The sequence below is a fragment of the Mustela erminea genome, chromosome 6, assembly GCF_009829155.1.
Source record: "Mustela erminea isolate mMusErm1 chromosome 6, mMusErm1.Pri, whole genome shotgun sequence".
NCBI classification, from domain to species: Eukaryota; Metazoa; Chordata; class Mammalia; order Carnivora; family Mustelidae; genus Mustela; species Mustela erminea.
This window is the reverse complement of record NC_045619.1, coordinates 69,199,033-69,219,237: the sequence shown is the minus strand read 5'-3', so window position 1 is coordinate 69,219,237 and position 20,205 is coordinate 69,199,033. Positions and strand designations below refer to the sequence as shown.

The 20,205-nt window shown below is 42.7% G+C and overlaps 2 protein-coding genes across 5 annotated transcripts in view; one reads left to right on the top strand and one right to left on the bottom strand.

Moving 5' to 3' along the window:
• The window catches only part of BCAT1 (branched chain amino acid transaminase 1), a 109,442-nt gene that overhangs the window by 69,990 nt on the left and 19,247 nt on the right, over positions 1-20,205 (bottom strand). Inside the window, exons 1-2 of one of the 4 annotated variants that reach the window (XM_032347659.1) lie at positions 6,744-7,077; positions 5,597-5,668 (exon numbers count right to left, since the gene is read on the bottom strand). The exons of 1 other annotated variant lie outside the window; for it this stretch is intronic. In XM_032347659.1, the coding sequence (XP_032203550.1) occupies positions 5,597-5,668; positions 6,744-6,962 (291 nt within the window). In that variant the 5' untranslated portion in view covers positions 6,963-7,077. Of the gene's footprint in view, positions 1-5,596; positions 5,669-5,741; positions 5,994-6,743; positions 7,078-20,205 lie in introns of those variants that run through there. 2 more of the 4 variants (XM_032347661.1, XM_032347660.1) reach the window with 2 other exon arrangements.
• Positions 6,623-20,205, top strand: part of LOC116593407 (lymphoid-restricted membrane protein) — a 130,744-nt gene continuing 117,161 nt past the window's right edge. The window contains exon 1 of the mRNA XM_032347663.1: positions 6,623-6,739. The gene's annotated coding sequence lies outside the window, so the exon portion shown is untranslated. The remainder of the gene's footprint in view (positions 6,740-20,205) is intronic.

Sequence of the window (20,205 nt, the reverse complement as noted above, 5' to 3'; positions counted from 1 at the left end):
ATTTTTAACTAGTAGCCCTGGCCACTATGTTCCCACTTCCCAGACATGACCTCCAATAAAAATCCATTGTGCATGTCTTCCTATATGTCCTTTACATCTTCATTACTTTCAAGATAATATACCATTCTCCACAACATTCTCCCAGCCCTCAGCTTCCCCATCAGTAATTGAGACATGCATACTTTCAAGAATCTCTTTAATAAGTCTGATTTCTGGGGCGCCTGGGTGGCTCAGTGGGTTAAAGCCTCTGCCTTCGGCTCAGGTCATGATCCCAGGGTCCTGGGATCAAGCCCCGCATTGGGCTTTCAGCTCAGCAGGGAGCCTGCTTCCTCCTCTCTCTCTGCCTGCCTCTCTGCCTACTTGTGATCTCTGTCAAATAAATAAATAAATAAAATCTAAAAAAAAAAGTCTGATTTCTCAGTTTCTACCATCCCTTCATAGCAACTATCCTGTATCTTTTCCCTGTCATCTCGGAACATAATCACATGCTTGATCATCATCTTCAGTGTCCATGAGGAGCTGAATGACTACAGAGAAGTCCAAATCAAATTTAGCTGCAAAATCAAGTACCCCACGTATGGCACTAACTTCTTGTGTCAATTCTACCTCTCACTAATGTCCTGCATTAACCGTCTACTTATCACTCAGCCATGAGTTCAGTTGCAAGTAAGTCAAGCACAGAAAGAGGAGTTGGTTTTCTCACATCAGTCTGGAGGAGCCAAGCCTGGCGGTAGCCCAGCATCTCAAGGCCCTTTGATTTTCTGAGCCTTCTCCTCAGAATCAAAAGAAAGCTTATTATAGCTGTAGCTTCAGCTTTCATGATTTTCAAGGTCCAAAGATAGGGGAGGGAAAGAATAACAGCAGCCAAGTCTGTTCCCTCTAATCGCATTCCCCAGGAATTCCCATATGCCTTATCGGTCAGACATGTGTCATGCTATCTAGCTGCAAGGGAGGCTAGCAAAGCAGGAGAACTGCAAACAGCATCAAGGAACATCAAGTCAGTAAGGAACTTGGGTGGGCTGTACTAGGGGTACACACTGACCCAGCGGCTGAACGCTGACCAGTACTTAAGCATTCTTGTCTACATGCCTCTGTTTAACATGGAAGGACTAAACTTGCCAAAGATGCCTTCCCACCGTCACCTCTTTTTTTCTTCCCTATCATTTCCTCCACCTGTCACACCAGACATATGGTGTAGCCAGTTTATCACACTCCTTTCGTCCTCCTGGAGGAAGTGTGGAAACGTCCTCCTGCAGGAAGTATATAATGCCCCATCTGGCCCATCAGTCTGGTGGTATCCTCAGCTTTTCCAACTGCCTAGCAGTTGCTCAGACAAGCCCTCTATATAGACATCCCCACCCCCAGAATGTTTGGTTTGGCTCTATAAAATCTTTTAGTTAATTTGAACAATTGGAAAAGGGAGTCATTTCTTTAGATTATGCTGGACTCTCATTTAGCACAGTAACTATTACAAACATCAAATATGTGCTAATAATTGTGTTCTAAATTTTGCTAAACATTGGGACACCTGGGTGGCTCAGTGGGTTAAGCCTGTGCCTTTGGCTCAGGTCATGATCTCAGGGTCCTGGAATCAAGCCCCACATCAGGCTCTCTGCTTAGTGGGGAGCCTGCTTCCGCCTCTCTCTCTGCCTGCCTCTCTGCCTACTTGTGATCTCTGTCCGTGAAATAAATAAATAAAATCTTAAATTTTTTTTTTTTTTTTTTTTTTTTTGCTAAACATGGATTGATCTTCATGGTCTGGACCTCTCAACAAAACAGACTGCTGTAGTTTCTATAAAAATCTTATGTACTTGCTGTATATCATAAAAGACCCTTTTGTTAATACAAATCCTTAAAGAACCAACTTTAAGAATGATTATGGCCCAGTAGCCCAGTATATAATTTTTACTTTTCTGAACTGTCCTTAAAATACCTCTAGGACTACCCACCACTCACAGTGATCCAATGACCCTGTGAGATCAAGTTAATTAATGGCAAAGATAAAGAACAAGGTATTTTTATGCTGGACTTAGTGTTCTTGTAATTATAACTTGATACTATTACTTAAGTTCCTGGAAACTGAATACAAATGATTAAATTACCAGGTAATCTATTTTAGTAAGCTACTACATCCTTTTGTAAGATGTGACTTATTAACGATAGGAATAGCAACCCTCTGATTTTCTAATTTGTAAATAAGGATTGCCCTATATGCAGTTTTTCAAAGTAATACACAACTGAGTGCCTTCAGAATTTCATCAAGAAGTCTAATTTCTGTCATTTAAAACAACTTCTGGGAGGCCTGGGTGACTCAGTTAAACATCTGACTCTTGATTTTGGCTCCAGGCGTGATCTTGAGACCATGTGATGGATACCCATCAGGCTGACGGTGGAGCCGGTTTAAGATCTTCTCTCCCCCTCTCTCTTTGCCTGCCTAGTCAACCTTCCCCAATGTGCATGTGCTCTCTCAAAAAAACCCACAACAAACAAACACAAACAAACAAACAAACAAAAACCCCACCAAAACAAAAAGGAAAACAAAACTTCTCTAATTCTAGAAACTGAAACTAACAGCTTTTAACCTGAGCTCCAAGAGAAATTACCTAAGAATATTAAAAAACAACCAGTAAACTGAATGAAATTCAAAAATAAGCAATATTAGCTGAAGGTTTGTGACTAGTTTTGAGTACATGTGAAATCTAGTTCTAAGGGGGAAATAAATCTTTGTTTGGCATACAAAAAACACATTTTGCAAACAGTTTTCAGTCACTGTTTAGAAACCTTTTTCTGCATTTGCTTTCCAAAGATGGATAAAAATAACAGTATTTGTAAAACGACACTTTCTCCTACATAATTAATCTGTCTCCTTCTGATGCTCCTTGTTCTCTGATGACTTCAAAGTCAGGATGTTTCTGGCCATATGCTTGTGGAAGAATCTGGAAGACCACAATGACTGGATTGTGAAACGACAAGAAATAATTGACAAAAACAAAGCATATTAAAAACAGCAACTTCTGAACTCAAAATTCATGCTTGGGTCCCATCTGCTCTGAAATGGGGAAGCCTAGAGCAGGCTGATGTGACCCGGTTGCACCCGAGGGCTTGTGTTAGCCAGCATTCGGGCCACATCTCTTGTTCACCACTCAAAATCGTATCTGTACTTCTCTGCACTGGACACAATACGTAAATATTTAAAAGCTATCTCTGTATTACAAGTGTATCAGAAAATGCATAACTTTGGTCGACAATAAGTGCATTTTTCTGACTCTATTTGGAAAGCGTTAGGTGCTAAGTTCATTAGAGATAATCTTTTAAAATCTAATAGAGGGGTGCCTGGGTGGCTGGCTCAGTCAATTGAGTGGGGCAGGTGGTGTTCTGCTTGTGGATTCTCTCTCCCTTCCCTCTGTCCCTCACCCAGCTTGCTTGGTCATGCTCTCTCTCAAATAAACAAATAAATCCTTAAGAAGATCAAATCTAGTCTAATAGAAAGGGGAGAATTACAGATTTAGAGTGTCACACTCTGTGGAGAGCTACTGAGGAGGGGAAAGTGGAAGAAACAGACAGCTGGTCTCTTTGAAACACAGAAGGCTCTCGAGTCCATAGAAAGATTCTGTAGGATTCCCCAGTAATAAGGCATCTCAATTTTGGGACTTGTTGGGAAACTGCAGCCTCAGTTGTATCAAGATGGGGGAAGGGATGCAATATGAAAACTCAATGAGAAACTCAAAAGGCAACTTAAAAATACAAATGGAGAAAATAAAGGAAAAAAAAACCTTTGCTTTTTGTCAAAAGCAACAATGGTCCTATAAAACCCACCATTTCCCTCCCAAATTATCAATTTCATTTTTCCTTTGCCTCATTACATATGCACTGTGAATACAATCACCATTACAGCATGTTTTAATATGTAAATACAAGTGCAGAATGTCAGTACACTCCCCTTTTACCTAAAACCTAATATACAGAAATCTAAATTCAACAAATAGATTATTTATATTAAGCACTAATTTTTTAAAAGATTTATATGAGAGAGAGAGAGAGAGGAAGAAACTCCAGCGGATGGATTCCCCGCTGAGCTCTAGCCCAGTGCAGGGCTCAGTGGACCCTTATCCCCAACCACCACCATGAGATCATGACCTGAGCTGAAACCATGATCAGGACCTGAGTCCAACGCTCAACGGACTGCGCCACCCAGAAACCCTAACTAACACTATGAATTAATTTTAACTTCATAAAAATTCTCTATGTATAAAAATATAAAGGCCTTTTGGGGAAAAAAAATCACATTCGTCTATATACCCTTTGAGGAATATACCTACTATATAAAATAATGTTGAGAGATTATCAAAAATAGTCTGTTTTATCTCATTCTTGCTAGAATCCATATCTCAATATCTAAGTCCCCAGAGTGTATCTGAACTTGGTCTTAATAAACTAGATGAGTAGACTACATTAGCTATAAGGCTATAAAGGAGGGGCACCTGGGTAGCTCAGTGGGTTAAAGCCTCGGCTTTTGGCTCAGGTCATGATCCCGGGGTCCTGGGATCGAGTCCCATGTTGGGCTTTCTGCTCTGTGGGGAGCCTGCTTCCTCCTCTCTCTCTCTGCCTACTTCTGTGGATCTCTGTCAAATTAATAAATAGAATCTTAAAAAAAAAAGTAATTTTTTTAAAAAAGGCTATAGAGGATATTATTTTTAAAAGACTAGAAATATTATGGACAAATAAAACTCAGAAACTTATCATAGTAAGGAAATTACTATATTCTTATCTATCATCTATTGCTTATTATTATTATTTTTAATCCTGAGAGCACAGACCTTATCTTGAATTTATCCTCAGATTTCCAATGCCTACCACATAGTAAGAGCTGGATGTGTGGGAAATTGATGAGTCAAGTTTCCACTCCCTCTCTGAACCCTGCCAGGATGTGAGATCATTAGGACACTCTGTGCTACGGATGACAATTGACAGTGACTGAAATAGGCAGGAGAGTAGAGGGAGACATAAAGAGAAGAAAAACCCTCCCTGGTTGGTGGAAAGCTGTGGGGTGGGGTGGGGTGGAGATAATGATTCATACAGAAAATAATAATACACCCTATTTTTGAATTTTATGATTTTCAAAGTGCTTTTACACGATTCTTTCTCATTTTCTCCTTATTAGTCTCCTGGAAAGTTATATGAGATTACTTAATATATAAACCCCATAATTCATAAAGAAAGTGAAGAAGTACAACACATTTACTGTAAAATGTTAGGTGTTGCTTTAAAGAGAAAAATGGTCAAGTGTAACTTTTTCCACTAGTGAAGGGTTATACTTATTGATACGATCAGATAAACCTCTAGGTGAATATTTACAAATTAATTGTTCTCCAAGAAAAAGTTATGACTCATGAAATGAAATAAACAACTGCCTAGGAATTTTAGATGTGAAGATATTAATGCTCCCCAAATGATACCGCCCCCCCCAGGAATGGAATTTAAAATGCATGGCAGCATACCTAAAATACCATATAACCCACAGGTGAAAATTGCCCAAATCTCAACAAGAAATAGATTTATTCAGTTGACTGCTGTTTCACTCTGGCAGATAACTTACCCTGAAAGACCCCACCACCTCCTTTGATCCCGTTTCTCCAGTACATTCTGGGGAGCATCCGTTATTGAAGTCCTTAAAGAAGAATTAAAGTCATTAAGTAAAGCCAGCTGGGTAACTGCGGCCTGGGGTAATCAGGATCGCTTACCATCACACCGCGGGCTCCGCTCAGGTACCCGAGCCAACAGGGAAAGGAGGCTCAAGCACCCAGGCACCAAAGGAGAGCGTCCTGGGAGTGTTGTCCTTCACTTACTACCCTTCCCGACGACGCAGCTGTTTCCGTCCTCCACCGCTGGCTTAGGGCAGACCGGTTAAATTCCAGGGTCGCCCCACAGAGCAAAGGTTCACCAGCAAAGAACAAGAAGGTAATTGTCCCCCCTTATATCCGAGTAAATAGTCTAGACTAGGGTTTTAAGCCATTTATAGAAAAATCTCCTGGGCGCGCTCAGCCTCGTGGTCTTGTCAATCACTCGCGCACAATAGCAAGACTAGAAAAGGGATGAGGACGAGAATGAACCATTTTCTCCAAGGACAGGGTCCTGCAATGCAGGCGCGTGGACACCAAACCTCACAGGTTAAGGACAAAACCTCAGGGAATTAGGCAGTAATATAAAAGATACTTAAGAAAACAATGGAAGTGGGACGAATTGGGGAAAGGTGCAGACCTTTAAAAAGAAAAGAAAAAAATAAAAAATGCTAATCTGCTAAATAGCTACGTGAGGGGGTGGGGAGGGGAGGCATCCAAGGAGGCAGAAGGCTGCGGTCAAAATATTTTGAGGTGGTGAAAGCACGGAGGATGTGGCTCTCGGTTCTGGCCACCCAGAAATTCCGCTTCCCCCTCCTCCCCCAAAGCGACTTCCATGGCGACCCTCGCGTTCCCGGTGGCTGTCCGCGCCGCGTTCCACAGCGGGTCACCGGCTGGCCGTTAGACCTGCCGGGCAGGGGCCTCTCCAAAGCGGAGTTCGCGGGCTGGAGGTCTAGATTTCGCTTAGGGCTGGAGAAGGAAGAAACAGCTGGGTGGAGACAACGGCGATGCGCGGCGAAGCAGGATGATGCAGGAAACGCCAGCACTGCGCCGGACCAGGCCGGCTGGCTTCGGAGACCCCGGGTCCATTCCGCCCCCCTTCCACAAACGCCCGGGTTCAGGTACCTGACGGGCGAGGGCTGCAGCGGCGCGGGTCGGGCTGGCCATGGGGAGCCTCCGGGAGCGCGGGGCTGCGGAGAGCGGCGGCGGCACGCAGCGCGCGGCTGGATGCGAATGCGGGCGGCGCGGCCAAGCCCCGGCGCACGGACTGCGCGGCGCGGGCTGCCACCGCCGGGGGCCCCGCGCCAGGGCGAGGCGCAGGGAACGACGCAGTCCCTCCAGCATCCCTGGAGGAGGAGCCTCCACCGGTCGGGTCCTTCTCTCTGTTCAGTGGGGAAAACCAAAGCCCTCGTCCCCGCCACCTGGTCCCGGGCTGGGGCACGGGAACGCGCGCCGCAGGCGAGCGCCTTTCCAAATGCAGACACTTCATGAGCGTGCTTATTTACCAAACAACCTCTGGGTAAGCGGCCCGGAAATGCCCCTCGGCCAAGGGCGAAGGCCACCTTGGGGGAAATTAATTTACATTAGGGGAGAGTTTCCTTGCACAAACCGACTAAAGGCAGTTTGCAGCTCAGGACTGGCAGCTGGGCACTGCTCTCACCTCCCACCCACCCGCACGCGCAAACTGATGAAGGAAAACGTGAATCTGGGTCTTCGATTTCTTTGCACCACCTACTCGAGTGGATTTGTTGCGGGGCTCCCAGGCTCAGTCATATCTCTACGAGCTCCTTCTGCCCCGAGACCTCGGTGCTACTTAGACCCACCCTATTCAGCGTTTTCAGGCAAAAATAGACTATGGAGAGCTCCCCAATCGAATCGAGCTTTCTGATGTAAGCCCGTGGGCGCAATATTTATAAAGGGAGCTGATAAAGCGACCTTTGAAAGGGAAAAGGAAGCTACTGCCTCCTCTGCTGTGTTCTCTTAGGGCAACGTCAGCCTAAGTTATGAGCTTTTCTGGGCTTCAAAACTAATAGGAAGTGGTGACTTAGGCTGATTTATTCTTGGAAAGGAGGAGGGCCATTTATTCTGGGTAAGTGCGGTTAAATCTGGTCTGGTTTTAGAATTGATTTCATACAGCCTTCTCGACAATATAGCTCTAATCTTATCAACGCACAAGACATTCATTTCTCCCTTCCTCCTTTCCTTTCATAAAAGGCATAGAAAAGCCTCTTATGAAGCTCCAGAGACCATATAGCCCAGGCAGGTCACAGGTCCCTGGAAACCAGTCTCTTTGAAGAAATTTAAAATCAAATTAAAAATAGAAAGTACAGACTAAACTCTAAGGCTGCCATTTTCCAACCTTGTCCCCATGCCTAAAAATAAGAAACCCTTGGCTGAAAAATTAACAATTGATTTGCATTCAAAAGCTTGATTTAATGGACTACACCAGACATGTATTAAAAGCCTATAATTGTTTTAAAGGTAGATACTACACAGCTCCAGTTTTCTGGCTATTTTACATATTACTTGTAAATCCTTGCTTTTCAGTCAAGAAAGCATATATAATACAAGAATGAGGTTATTAAAGAATTACCACAGTGCCACTTGTACCTCTCATCTTGTCAGAGCCAAACTTTGCGCAAGGGCATCTGTATTAACTGCTTCTACTTCTTCCCACTTCAAGTGGCTGCAGCTGGATTCCTGTCCAGTTGTTCCACCTGAACAAGACTCCTAATAGGCTTCATTTTGCTCAGCCCAATGGTTTTGCTTCCTGTACATTTTCTTTCTTTCTTTTTAAAAATTTATTTATTTGACAGAGAGAGAGATCATAAGTAGGCAGAGAGGCGGGGGGGGGCGGGGGGGGGGGAGTATGCTTCCTGCTGAGCAGAGAACCCCATGTGGGGCTGATGTGGGGCTAGATCCCAGGCTCCTGGGATTATGACCTGATCCAAAGGCAGAGGCTTTAACCCACTGAGCCACCCAGGTGCCCCATGCTTCCTGTGCATTTTCATGGCTGACCCTATGTGGTAATGGCTCTCAAAAACATATTTTGTCAGTCCACCACTCTCCTGAGCAGTAAGTATTTACAGCCAAAAATATAAGATATTTATTTTGTAGGTAAAATTTGTGAAGGCAAAGGCTCTAGGTGCTGGGATGCAGTGTGAGCCTACCTCCATCCCATTATCATGCAATGCCTGCAGCCATCTAGAAAAATGTTACTTTGTTGAAAAGCAACAATAAATTCTACAATGTAAAACTGCAAAAGTAACAAGCACCACCTGTGTTTTACCAGCCTCTAATAATGGAATGTATACTGCTTAGAAAGGTCTGGAAAGGCTTTCCAGCCAGGGATTCTTAATTAGAGACCTGACGGATAAAACATATTTACTACAAGAAAGGATGAAAAAACATCTGGGGTGAAAGTGAATTCCAGGAAAGGACATCTCTGAGGGGAGAAGGAACATGGTGCTTACAGGAAACAAAAGAGAGCCAGGGCTGGAGTGGAGAAAGCAGAGGGTTCAGGGGGAGGCTGGGAGCATTGGCAGAGAGCCAACCACGCATAGTGCCTCATAAAGTTAAAGGATGATTTCTCTGATAAAGGTAAAAGCATGACTGTCACATACATATAAAATGAACTTGTATTATAGTCTGTAGTCTTGTATTAATTCCTGTAATGAAGTTACCAGGCAGATGTTAAAACTTACTCGAAGAACAGACACATTTCTGAGTCAGAAACAGTGACATCAATTTGCGATGGACATAAAACTAGCTTCTTCCACTATTGAGAAGCTAAATTAACTGAACCTTGACCCTCAGAATTTATTTCACGTGTATTGACAAGAATGATTTTTGCGGGGCTCCTGGGTGGCACAGTGGCTTAAGCCTCTGCCTTCAGCTCAGGTCGGGATCCCTGAGTCCTGGGATCAAGCCCCACATCGCATTGCATTGGGCTCTCTGCTCGGCAGGGAGTATGGTTTCCCCTCTCCCTCTCTGCCTGCCTCTCTGCCTACTTGTGATCTGTCAAATAAATAAAATCTTAAAAAAAAAAAAAGAATGATTTTTGCTTTCCTATCCATTATCTGTAGAGTAAATCAAAAACAGTGAAACAACATGAAAACACAATAAAAACTGATGGGAATCCTAAGAACAAGCAAAGCCATGGAAAGGTTAGATTAGGTGAGAGATGGAGGTAGAAGCGGACAAGATAGAAAGCACACTCTGGCTGCAGTTTGAAGACTGGAGGAGGGTCTGGGTGGAGTGAAATGGGTTTATAAGAAAGCTATTACAGAACCCACATAAATGATGACCCTATTAATAAGATGGACTTGGCAGGTGGTAGGTGACCCAGTTGAAAAGAAGCAGCCAGATTTCAGCAATCTTTCAATAGAATTGACAAGAGAAGGAACAGGGAGAGAGAAGTGCCAAGAAAGGCTCGTTCGATTCTGGCTTGCTCTTCTGGTTGGTGATATTCACTAAGAAAAATGGAACACTGAAAGACGATGTGGTTTGAGGGGATAAGCAGGAATCTGGTTTGGGGCATACTGAGTTTTGGGGCATCTCATCATCTAGCTGTTGGAGATATGCTTGTCTGAAGTTCAGATGAGAAGTCTGGTTTAGAAGTCAACATTTGAGGAGTCCCGTGGCATGGAGCTGGTAACTGATGCTATGGGTATGAGTGAAAATGTTACATCCATGCCTCTATAAATGGGACAATAGTAAATGGGACAATAGTAACACTTCATGTTTGCCAGTTGGGATGGAGTATCATAACATACATACCATATGAAAATTATTTAGAACATTGTTTAGTAAGTGTTAATACCTCAATAAATGAAAATAATGATCATTTATCTCAGTTGGCATTTTCTTAAAGGGCCAGATAGTAAATACATTAGCCTTTCCCTAGGGCTATGGGGTCTTTGCTGCAATTACTCAGATCTGTCAATGTATTTCAAAGCAACCATAGGCAGTATGTAGAAGAATGGGCATGGCTGGGTTCCCATAAAACTGTATTTACAAAAATAAGACAGAGCAGATTGGCCAGTTGGTTGTAGGTTGCAGACTCCGACCCAAGGCAGTTGCCCTAACTAGAAACCTGAAGGTTGTCCTTCAAACACAACCAAGTGATTGCCAATATCTATACATTCTAGCTCCATATATCCTGACAGTCGCCATTTCTCCAGACCTATTTCTGCCATCCCAGTACCAAATAGCTTCCAAGCAGCCTCCCCATCTTAAGCCTTGCTTCCTCATCTTAAGCCTTGCTTCCTTTTAAAGCATCCTTAGCATGTACAGAAATCCTCTCCAGATGCAAATCTGAACATATCCCTTGTAGGCTAAAAAATCCTCACTCATCACTCTTATGACAAATATTTTAACAAGCTCTTCCACCATCCCAAATTATGATTCCTGCCCCAACTAACTCCCTGGCTCACCTTTTGCTGCTCTCCCTCTCTCCAGCCACACATTTAACTGTTTGAGTCCTTCTTCACACCAGGACTTCTTGTAGCTGGCCATCTGCTTTAAAAAAGCCCCCCTGCCATTGGATGGTTGTCTAATCCTTTCTCAGTTTATATGGCACTTTGTCCTCAGGGAGGCACCCCTGAACCCTATCAAGGTTATCATGGGCTCTTCTGCTATCTATTTCCATAGAATTTTTTTCCACTTCAAAATAACTGCCGTACTTTAATTATTTGATTATTGTTGCTCTAATTTTTATGATGGTAACTTATGCCTATTTGTCAACCTAGAAGTCCTCCCTCACTCAATGCCAGGCACACAGTTGAGATTTATCTGTTATACTGTAGCTCTCTAATTTTTAAAAAGTATATTTTAATATGCTTTGGAATTTCCACTGCCAACATTTACATTATAACAGACTAAAAATGTCCTCAGAGCCCACTTGACTTCTAGACCGTAGGCTTCTTTCTTCACTAAAAGTCTCTCCCTCACCCTAAATCTTTCTCTTTCCTCTGTTCTCTTCCTTCTACTATTCCTTCTCTCCCTTTAACTGGGTTTTCAATGTATGCTGTTAAGGGACTGGACCAGTGCTTCCCAATAGAACTTTCTACAACGATGAAAATGTTCTCTACCTATACCAAGCCATATGGGGCTACAGAGCATTGAAATGTGGTTAGTGTGCCAAGGTACTGAATTTTTAATTTTGCTTAATTTTAATTAATTTTCTTTTATATTTTATTAGCCACATGTGGCTCTCATCTCAGTGGAGACTTTAGTATGGTCATGTATTTGGTCCTAGTGGAGGGTTGGTACCCTGGTTCTATCAATTATCAGCTGTATGACCTTTGGCAAATTACCTGTTTTGAGTCTCACATGTAAAATCAGAGGAATAAGGCAGTGATGAGATTCAGCATGAAGATGTGTATAAAGGACCCAGCAATACTTAGCATCTTGGTATTGCTCAATAAGCATTAGCTACTGTTACATTTCTACTTTTAATTTTTAAAAATCACGATTCTTTGTCACTTAAAGGTAGCTCTTTGATTATATTAATGATCAGAACAATATTATATGGGGGGGGGCTTAAAAATACGTATTTAGCCCTTTGAGGGATTTTTTTACCCAAAGATTTATTTATTTATTTTAGAGTGACAGAGTATGGTGGGGAAGAGGGGAGAGAGAGAGAGAGAGAGAACCCCAAGTAGACTCTGCACTGAATTCAGAGCCTAATTCGGGGCTTGGTTTCATGATACTAAGATCATGACTTAAGCTAAAACCAAGAGTCAATGCTCAACTGACCAAGCCATCTAGGCACCCTCATTGTTTCTTTTTGTTTCTTTTTTTAAGATTTATTTATTTGACAGAGATCACAAGTAGGCAGAGAGGCAGGCAGAGAGTGGGAGGAAGCAGGCTCCCTGCTGAGCAGAGAGCCCGATCCAGGGCTTGATCCCAGGACCCCTAAGATCATGACCTGAGCCGAAGGCAGAGGCTTAACCCACGGAGCCACCCAGGCACCCCTGTTTCTTTTTGTTTTTTAATGAAATATTTTTAAAAGGCCCAGTTTGGTTCTCAAACAAATTGCATACCTATGATTTACAAGTTTCTGCTTGCCATTTGGAAGGCACAGAGAGACGAGTCACAGCTTTTAGCTGTCCTGAGAAAGCCCCACCTCACATCTCTGGAAAGGTGAATGGGAAAGAAATCTTGACAAAAGGATTAGTTGGGCTTATTTAATGCCACACCCCTTTAACCAAGTAAAATGAATACAACATTGTAGTATATATACATAGTTACTATATCTGTTTCTTAGGGCTGTGGTAACAAAGTGCCATAAACTGGCTGGCTTAAAACCACAGATAAGGGGGCACCTGGGTGGCTCAGTTGGTTAAGCATCGGACTCCTGGTTTCAGCGCCAGCCATGATCTTGCCGGTTGAAAGATGGAGGCCCAAATTAGGCTTCACGCTCAGTGCAGAGTCTGCTTGAGTGTCTCTCTCCCTTTCCCTCTGCCCCTCCCGTCCAAAATAAATAAATAAATTTTTAAACACATGCACACTGTCTTGCGGTTCTGGGGGCTAGATGTGGGCAGGGCCTGGCTTCCTTTAAAACCTGAAATGGAAAATTCTCCCCTCCCTCCCTTCCAGCTTCTGGTAACCCCAGGTGTTGCTTGGCGCACAGCTGCAGCACTTTAGTCTCTGAGGGGAGATTGTAGGTGTCTCTATTTCCCTCTTCTCGTAAGGACACAAGTCATACTGGATTAAGGGCCCCTCCTATTTTAGCTTTACTTCACTCTAACTTGATTACATCTGAAAAGACCCTATTTTCAAATAAGATCACATTCACAGGTAGTTTAGGATTTCAGCATATCGTCTGGGGGGACTCAATTCAACCCATAACAGCTAACTAACTTTATTTGAAATATAATGATATGACATCTTTAATGTCATGCTTTCTACTTTGAACAATAATTTTACCAATAAAAGGAAGTGATTTACAAAACAAAAACAAAAAATATGACTTTCACACAATGATGTTCCATTACTCGATGATTTTATGAGACCAGATTCTTAATAAAATTTACTTACTGTCTAGGAAACCTCAATCTCAAAAGCAAAAAAGCGTAGCTCTAGATGTTTCCCTTCCCTTTCTCACCCCATTCAGTGAGTCACTAATTCATACTGAGACTTCTGCCTGCACATTTCTTCTCCTGCTTCTCTCCTTCCCTGATGGTCCTCACCTGATGGTGGTCTCCCCAGTGGTCCCCTTGGCCCCACCCTTGATCTTCCACCTTCTCTATCTGATACATCCTCCAGGCTATCATCTGAATGCTTGCTCTGAAAAGCTTTTTCTAAACCAGTCACTCCCCAACCCAAAACCATAATAATATCTGCTACTGATCCAGCCAGTTATGATATTCTGGACACTTTGTGTATACATTTTCTTACCTAATATTCAAAAGTGTTCCCACCCCATCCCATAGATTCTATTTTCTCAATTTTTCAGAGAGGTCAGCTAAATTCCCCAAGATCAGAGAACTCTAGGTGAGTCGGTTTGACCACAAAGTCTGTGATCTTACCTATAATTCTGAGTTATTCCAGGAGTCCAAATGTTATGATTATACACCCCATCAGGAAAAACATTAGCATTTATGGCAGACTGTATTTTTCAAGGATGGCCATAATATTATCTTCTGTTATATATACTCTTCTGCCCAACCCCATCATGGGATGGCTTATTTTCCCTCCCCTTTTGAATCTCGTAGGCCCTGTGATTGTTTTGACCAACAGAATATGGCACAAATGTAGAAGTAACATGTTCCATTTTTAGGGGCATACTTTCATTGACCTGGCAGCTTCTGCTTCCTTTCTCTTGGAAGGCATTTGTGTCTCCCCCATTTGGAATCCAGACACCATTCTGTAGAAAGCTCGAATCCCATGGAGAGACCATGCGTGGGCTCACAAAAACCCAGATGAGCTCCCAGCCAACATTCAACATCCACTGCCAGCCACATGAGTTCTATCTTGAACATCCAGCCCCGCAGAGCTTCCAGAAGTCTGACTGAAACCACGCAAGAAACCCCAGGTTAAAAGTACCTTGTTGAGCCCAGATGACCCACAGATCATGAAAGATAATAGTACATTGCTGTTTTAAGCCACAAACCCTTGGGTTGTTTGGTTACATGGCAATGTTAACCAAAGCAGCATACAAGTCTAACATGTTTGCTTAGCTATTTATGAAAATAACCTAATACATAATAAGTCATACACACAAATAGTTGTAAAAAAGATGACATAATCATGAAATAATTCACATTTTAAAACGTCTTTTAAGTTACAGTTGTTTTCTTATTCCATCCTTGGCTAAAGGCCCAATATACACAAGACCCAAGTAATCATTAATGACAGTAGATATAAATCCCTTTTAAACAGTCTTGATGACACCAAAATTCTATGGCCCACTGCTATCAGTTCTGATTACATCATAATATACATTTTGAAAGATTTTCATTTATTTATTTGCCAGAGAGAGACAATGAAAGAGGGAACACAAGCAGGGGGAGTGGGAGAAGGAGAAGCAGGCTGAACAGGGAGCCTGATGCGGGACTTGATCCCAGGACCCTGGGATCATGACCTGAGCCGAAGGTAGAAGCTTAACGACGGAGCCACCCAGGCACCACTAAATCATTAATATTTTTATCTTGGAACATGAATAATGGAGAACTTGTAATAACTGAAAAAATATTAGCTGTCTTATTTTTGTTTGATCCTTGTTTTTACGTTCCCAATATTTTCTTTATTCTGACTTTATGCTTTTAATTTTTTGTTTGTGTTTGTTTTGTTTGCAGATATCTTTTTTTTTTTTTAAAGATTTTTATTTATTTACTTGACAGAGAGAGATCACAAGTAGGCAGAGAGGCAGGCAGAGAGAGAGAGAGGAGGAAGCAGGCTCCCTGCCAAGCAGAGAGCTCAATGCAGGACTCGATCCCAGGACCCTGAGATCATGACCTGAGCCGAAGGCAGCGGCTTAACCCACTGAGCCACCCAGGCACCCTGCAGATATCTTTTAAGGCCAGTTTTCCTTTTTGCAAGGATTATCAATTAATACTGGCTGGCATAATCTATAAATCTTCTTAACCTAGTTCACATCAAGTGCCACAACCACAGCCTGCTGAGAGAGGGCAAATGCAGAAGGCTGCACAGGTGGCCCCTTGGGAGAGGTAAAGCTGTCCCTCCGCTCCCCGAGGAAAGCTCAGGACATGTGATCAACTGATACCCAGGCGGAGCACATGGTGCCCAAGTCAACCCCTGTGAGTTCAATACAAGCAATTTTTCTGACCTAGTAAAGAAAACTCATATATAACCAATGCTTCCAGCACCCAGTGTTCTTTGTTGCAGAACCTGGGTGCACACACTCCACTTTGAAACCATTGGGCTCGGGACAACTGGGTGGCTCAGTTGGTTGAGCAGCTGCCTTCAGCTCAGGTCATGATCCCAGCGTCCTGGGATCGAGTCCCACATCGGGCTCCTTGCTCGGCAGGGAGCCTGCTTCTCCCTCTGCCTCTGCCTGCCATTCTGTCTGCCTGTGCTCGCTCTCTCTCTTATAAATGAAACCATTGGGCTCACTGTGCTCAGCGCTGAGCTCAGTCTACGTATGGGGGTCTGCACCTTCTGCAGCTGCCCCTCGAGGTTCTTTCTTCATCTCTCCCTTCCTGACCTTCCCCTCACCCTCATTTGCACTTTTCATTTTCCTCTGCACACAGAAGAAACCTGCACACAGAAGCATGGCAAACTCTGGGTCACCGTGCAGTACCCTAAACAGAAGTGACAGATGGACAGAGAGGAACAGACACCTGAGGATTCCAGATAGAATCTAGTCTAGAAATAGCATTTCACATTCAGAAATAAGTAAGCTTTTAATTTTGCTTCTTACCAAAATAGAATCACGTATGAACTCTGAGAGGGAGAAATTAATCCTAATTAAATGAGGCTGGTTTTTTAAAATCCAGAGTATTATATCCTGGATTGCTTTAGAGAACATTTTGTTTTACACCAGCCCATAAGTAGCTGTTGTGTTGGTAAGAGTCCAGGTTAATCAACTTGGAGGAAATTAACAGCAAGAAGAAAAGGCTCTGGGCTACAACCTAGATGTATTAAGTTTTACTCATGGTTGTTAAGTGCATTATTTACAGTGGAACCCACAATATATGACCACTAAGATAAACTGGTTTTAATTATGTGGTAAATGGTCGGGGGGGCGGGGGATGAGATGTGGTTGATGATTGACACTGAGCAAAAGATAAGCACAAAGGAAAATGTGGTATTTGGGGATACACTAATCTTTTGGAAAAAGTTAATGGAAATGCTTTTCCTGGGGCACCTGGGGGGCTCAGTCGGTTAAGTGTCTGCCTTCAGCTCAGGTCATGATCCCAGAGTCCTGGGATCGAGCCCCCTGTCAGGCTCCCTCCTCAGTGGGGAGCCGCTTCTCCCTTTCCCTCACCCTGCTGCTCCCCTGCTTGTGGTCTCTGTCAAATAAATACATAACATCTTTAAAAAATATAAAAAAGAAAAGAAGAAAATGCTTTTCCTGTGAGTGTAACATATCTTCAAGAAAACATAAAATGCCAACTTCTCTTAGCTACATCTCTTTTGCTCTTAGATATGCCGTTCTCCATCAGAAGTAAACAGAGTACTTAATACCCCTTTGAGAACATTCTAAATATGCAACAGAGACACAGATGGGAAGAGAGTCTACTAAGCTTTCTCCTGCTGACAGTAGTGCAAGGGCACAACCCACAGATTTGTCATTCCTGATCTGCTTTTTAAAATAAACCTCAAATACTCTAATTTTAACATGGAGAGATCAAGCCTGGAGGCCTGCCATGCGTCTGTCACCTGGATGAAATAAGGACCCACTCTCTTCAGTGTTCCTCTCCAGCCTTGATGATTCACAAACCAGAGTCAAGGCACGGAAGAGGCAAGATTTTTAACCAAAATGACATTGCCCCTGCTGCTTCCATCTTTAACATAGTCTGAACGGAGACTATGTCAATGCACACCAAAACTTCTGGTTTCTAATGCCATCCTCCACCCCGAGTGGGAGAGAAGCAGCAGTAAGGCAGACAGGAAGCCTGGTAGTGGGTTTATGGTGACTTGATTAGACAAGGTTTTTCTGACACTATAACGTGAACCATCTGATTTCTTTATGTTCTGGTGGCTTGCCAGACAATTCAGAGTGAATGAAAGAAAAGCTTTTTCTTTGTAGAGTCGGAGAAGGGCTGTTATGTAATGGCAGGTAGCAAAGAGAACCAGCAAGATGCTTCCTCCTTAAATGTGCACCTGCAGGATGGAACTGGGAAAGACTTAAAGAAGGTTAGGAACCTGGGAATCGATTCGCTTCCTAACTTGCATGCTGCTTCGGGAAGTCCTCCTGCATCCCCAGGGCTGTGATTGGAGGTTGGAGATGCTAGTTCAGCCTTATACTTGCTAGAGTAGTTGTAATGCTAGATTACTGCCCTGCTTGTTTGCACACCAGTACCCGCCTGTCTGGGCACCGACTTCATTGTGTCTTTCTTTCTTCCTTCCTTTCATTCTTTTTTCTTTTAAGATTTTATCTATTGGGGGGAGAGAGAGAGAGAGAGAGAGCATGAGTGGGGTCAGGAGGGGGGACAGAGGGAGAGGGAGCAGACGCCCCACGGAGCAAGGAGCCTGATGTGGGGGCTCGATCCCGGGACGGTGAGATCATGACCTGAGCCCAAAAGAAGACGCTTAATAACTGAGCCACCCAGACGCCGGTCTTTTGGATTTCCAATACTTAACACATAACAAGGCCAATGTGAGAACCTCAAAAAATATTTTCTGAATAAACTGCTTGAATATATAAATCCACCACGTTTTTATTTAAAGTAAAAATTGATATGATGGATGTCAGCTAAACTTATTGTGGTAATCAAAAAAAATTGATAAACAAAATGCTATATTACACACACACACACACGGGGAGAGAGGGAGAAGGAGAACAGAAAACTGGTACCTATATAAACTCTATTGCATTAGGCATAGAAGAATCAAAAACAGATTTTCAGTGAGGTGATTTGTTCAGGCTCTGTGTCATAGATATACTGAACCCTATTTGCTAAAACTGCCTGTATCTATTAATAAGATATTTTGCTAATCCCCTCTAGTTTCTGTGTAGTCCCCTTGGAACTTTTTTCTGAGTCTTACTAAGCCATGAGTTCTGAGTTCATTACAAGACTTTGTTTCAAGCTCCAGCTCCATTATCTAGAGAGATGTGTCCTTGATGCCTCTAAACCTCACGTTTGTATCTTTGAACCTCAGATACCTTCCCTGCAGAGGTAAAAATGAACTATGTAAGTGAGAGCATTTTGCAAACCATTGAATAGAGTCTGTCACAGTTGTTTCTTCATTCTAACGGAAGGTTACCAAGCTTATAAAGAGACCCTATAATACAGCAGTGAAGCACATAGAGTCTGGGGTAACATTGCCAGATTTCATAGTTTGGCAAGCTGGGTCTAGTTACTGCACCTCTCTGTGCCTCAGTTTCTCCATTTGTGAAATGCTATTCATGAACACTGACTGAGAAATTCACGCAAAGCCCATGCCAGCACCCAGTGAATTCTCAATTAATGGTAGTTATAATTAATAATTACAGTGAAGATTCATCAGTATGAATCTGAGGGGATTTAGAGAAAATTTGGCATCTGTGAAACTGGAACTATTTATAATTTTAGAGAGAAGAAAGGCTCCATAGATACTTCATTTGTCTATAAACCAAACCTCGTGGCATGGCTTCCTGAAAACCCTGCTGCCTGGTTGAGAAGTGGTGGTTTGACCTTAGATGCTCCATAAATCTTCTTGGCGAACCAACCACTCAGTGTGGCCAGACCTTCTTCCATTGTACTAGGAGAGCCAGTATTTTTGTTTGTTTGTTTGTTTGCCTTTCTTCAGATTACTGGAGTAATCTTCTACTGGAAATCCTTTACTGTTTGGATCTGGTATAGTCCTCAAGTGACTTAAAACTCACCTCCTCAAAAAAGTCTCTACTTAAAAAAATTGGTATGGAAGCTCTTTCTCACTAATGATGATGGCAAACATTTTTCTCCCCAGTATAAGTAATAAGCCCAATAAATGACAGTCTCAATTTACAAAAGAGACATATCCTAAGGCTTCTAATATGCAAATGTTTTGCCACAGATGGCTTTTATTCTTTTTTTTTTTTTTAAAGATTTTATTTATTTATTTGTCAGAGAGAGAGAGAGAGAGAGAACAAGCAGGCAGAGGGGCAAGCAGAGGCAAAGAGAGAAGCAGGCTCCCCACTGAGCAAGGAGCCAGATGCGGGACTATATCCTAGGATCCTGGGATCATGACCTGAGCTGAAGGCAGAGGCTTAACCAACTGAGCCACCCAGGCATCCCACCACAGATGGCTTTTAAATAGCAATTCAGCTTGTGCATTTGAATGAAAGTAAAAGCAGAAGTTATGACTTTAAATGCTGCAATCACCTGTTGTGTAAAAACAGGCTCAACAGTAAAGAACTGCACTTCTCTCTACCAATCTATCTTCTGTCATAAGAAATAGGCAGTTTTAAAAGTGTTAGCATTTGTGTTTTATG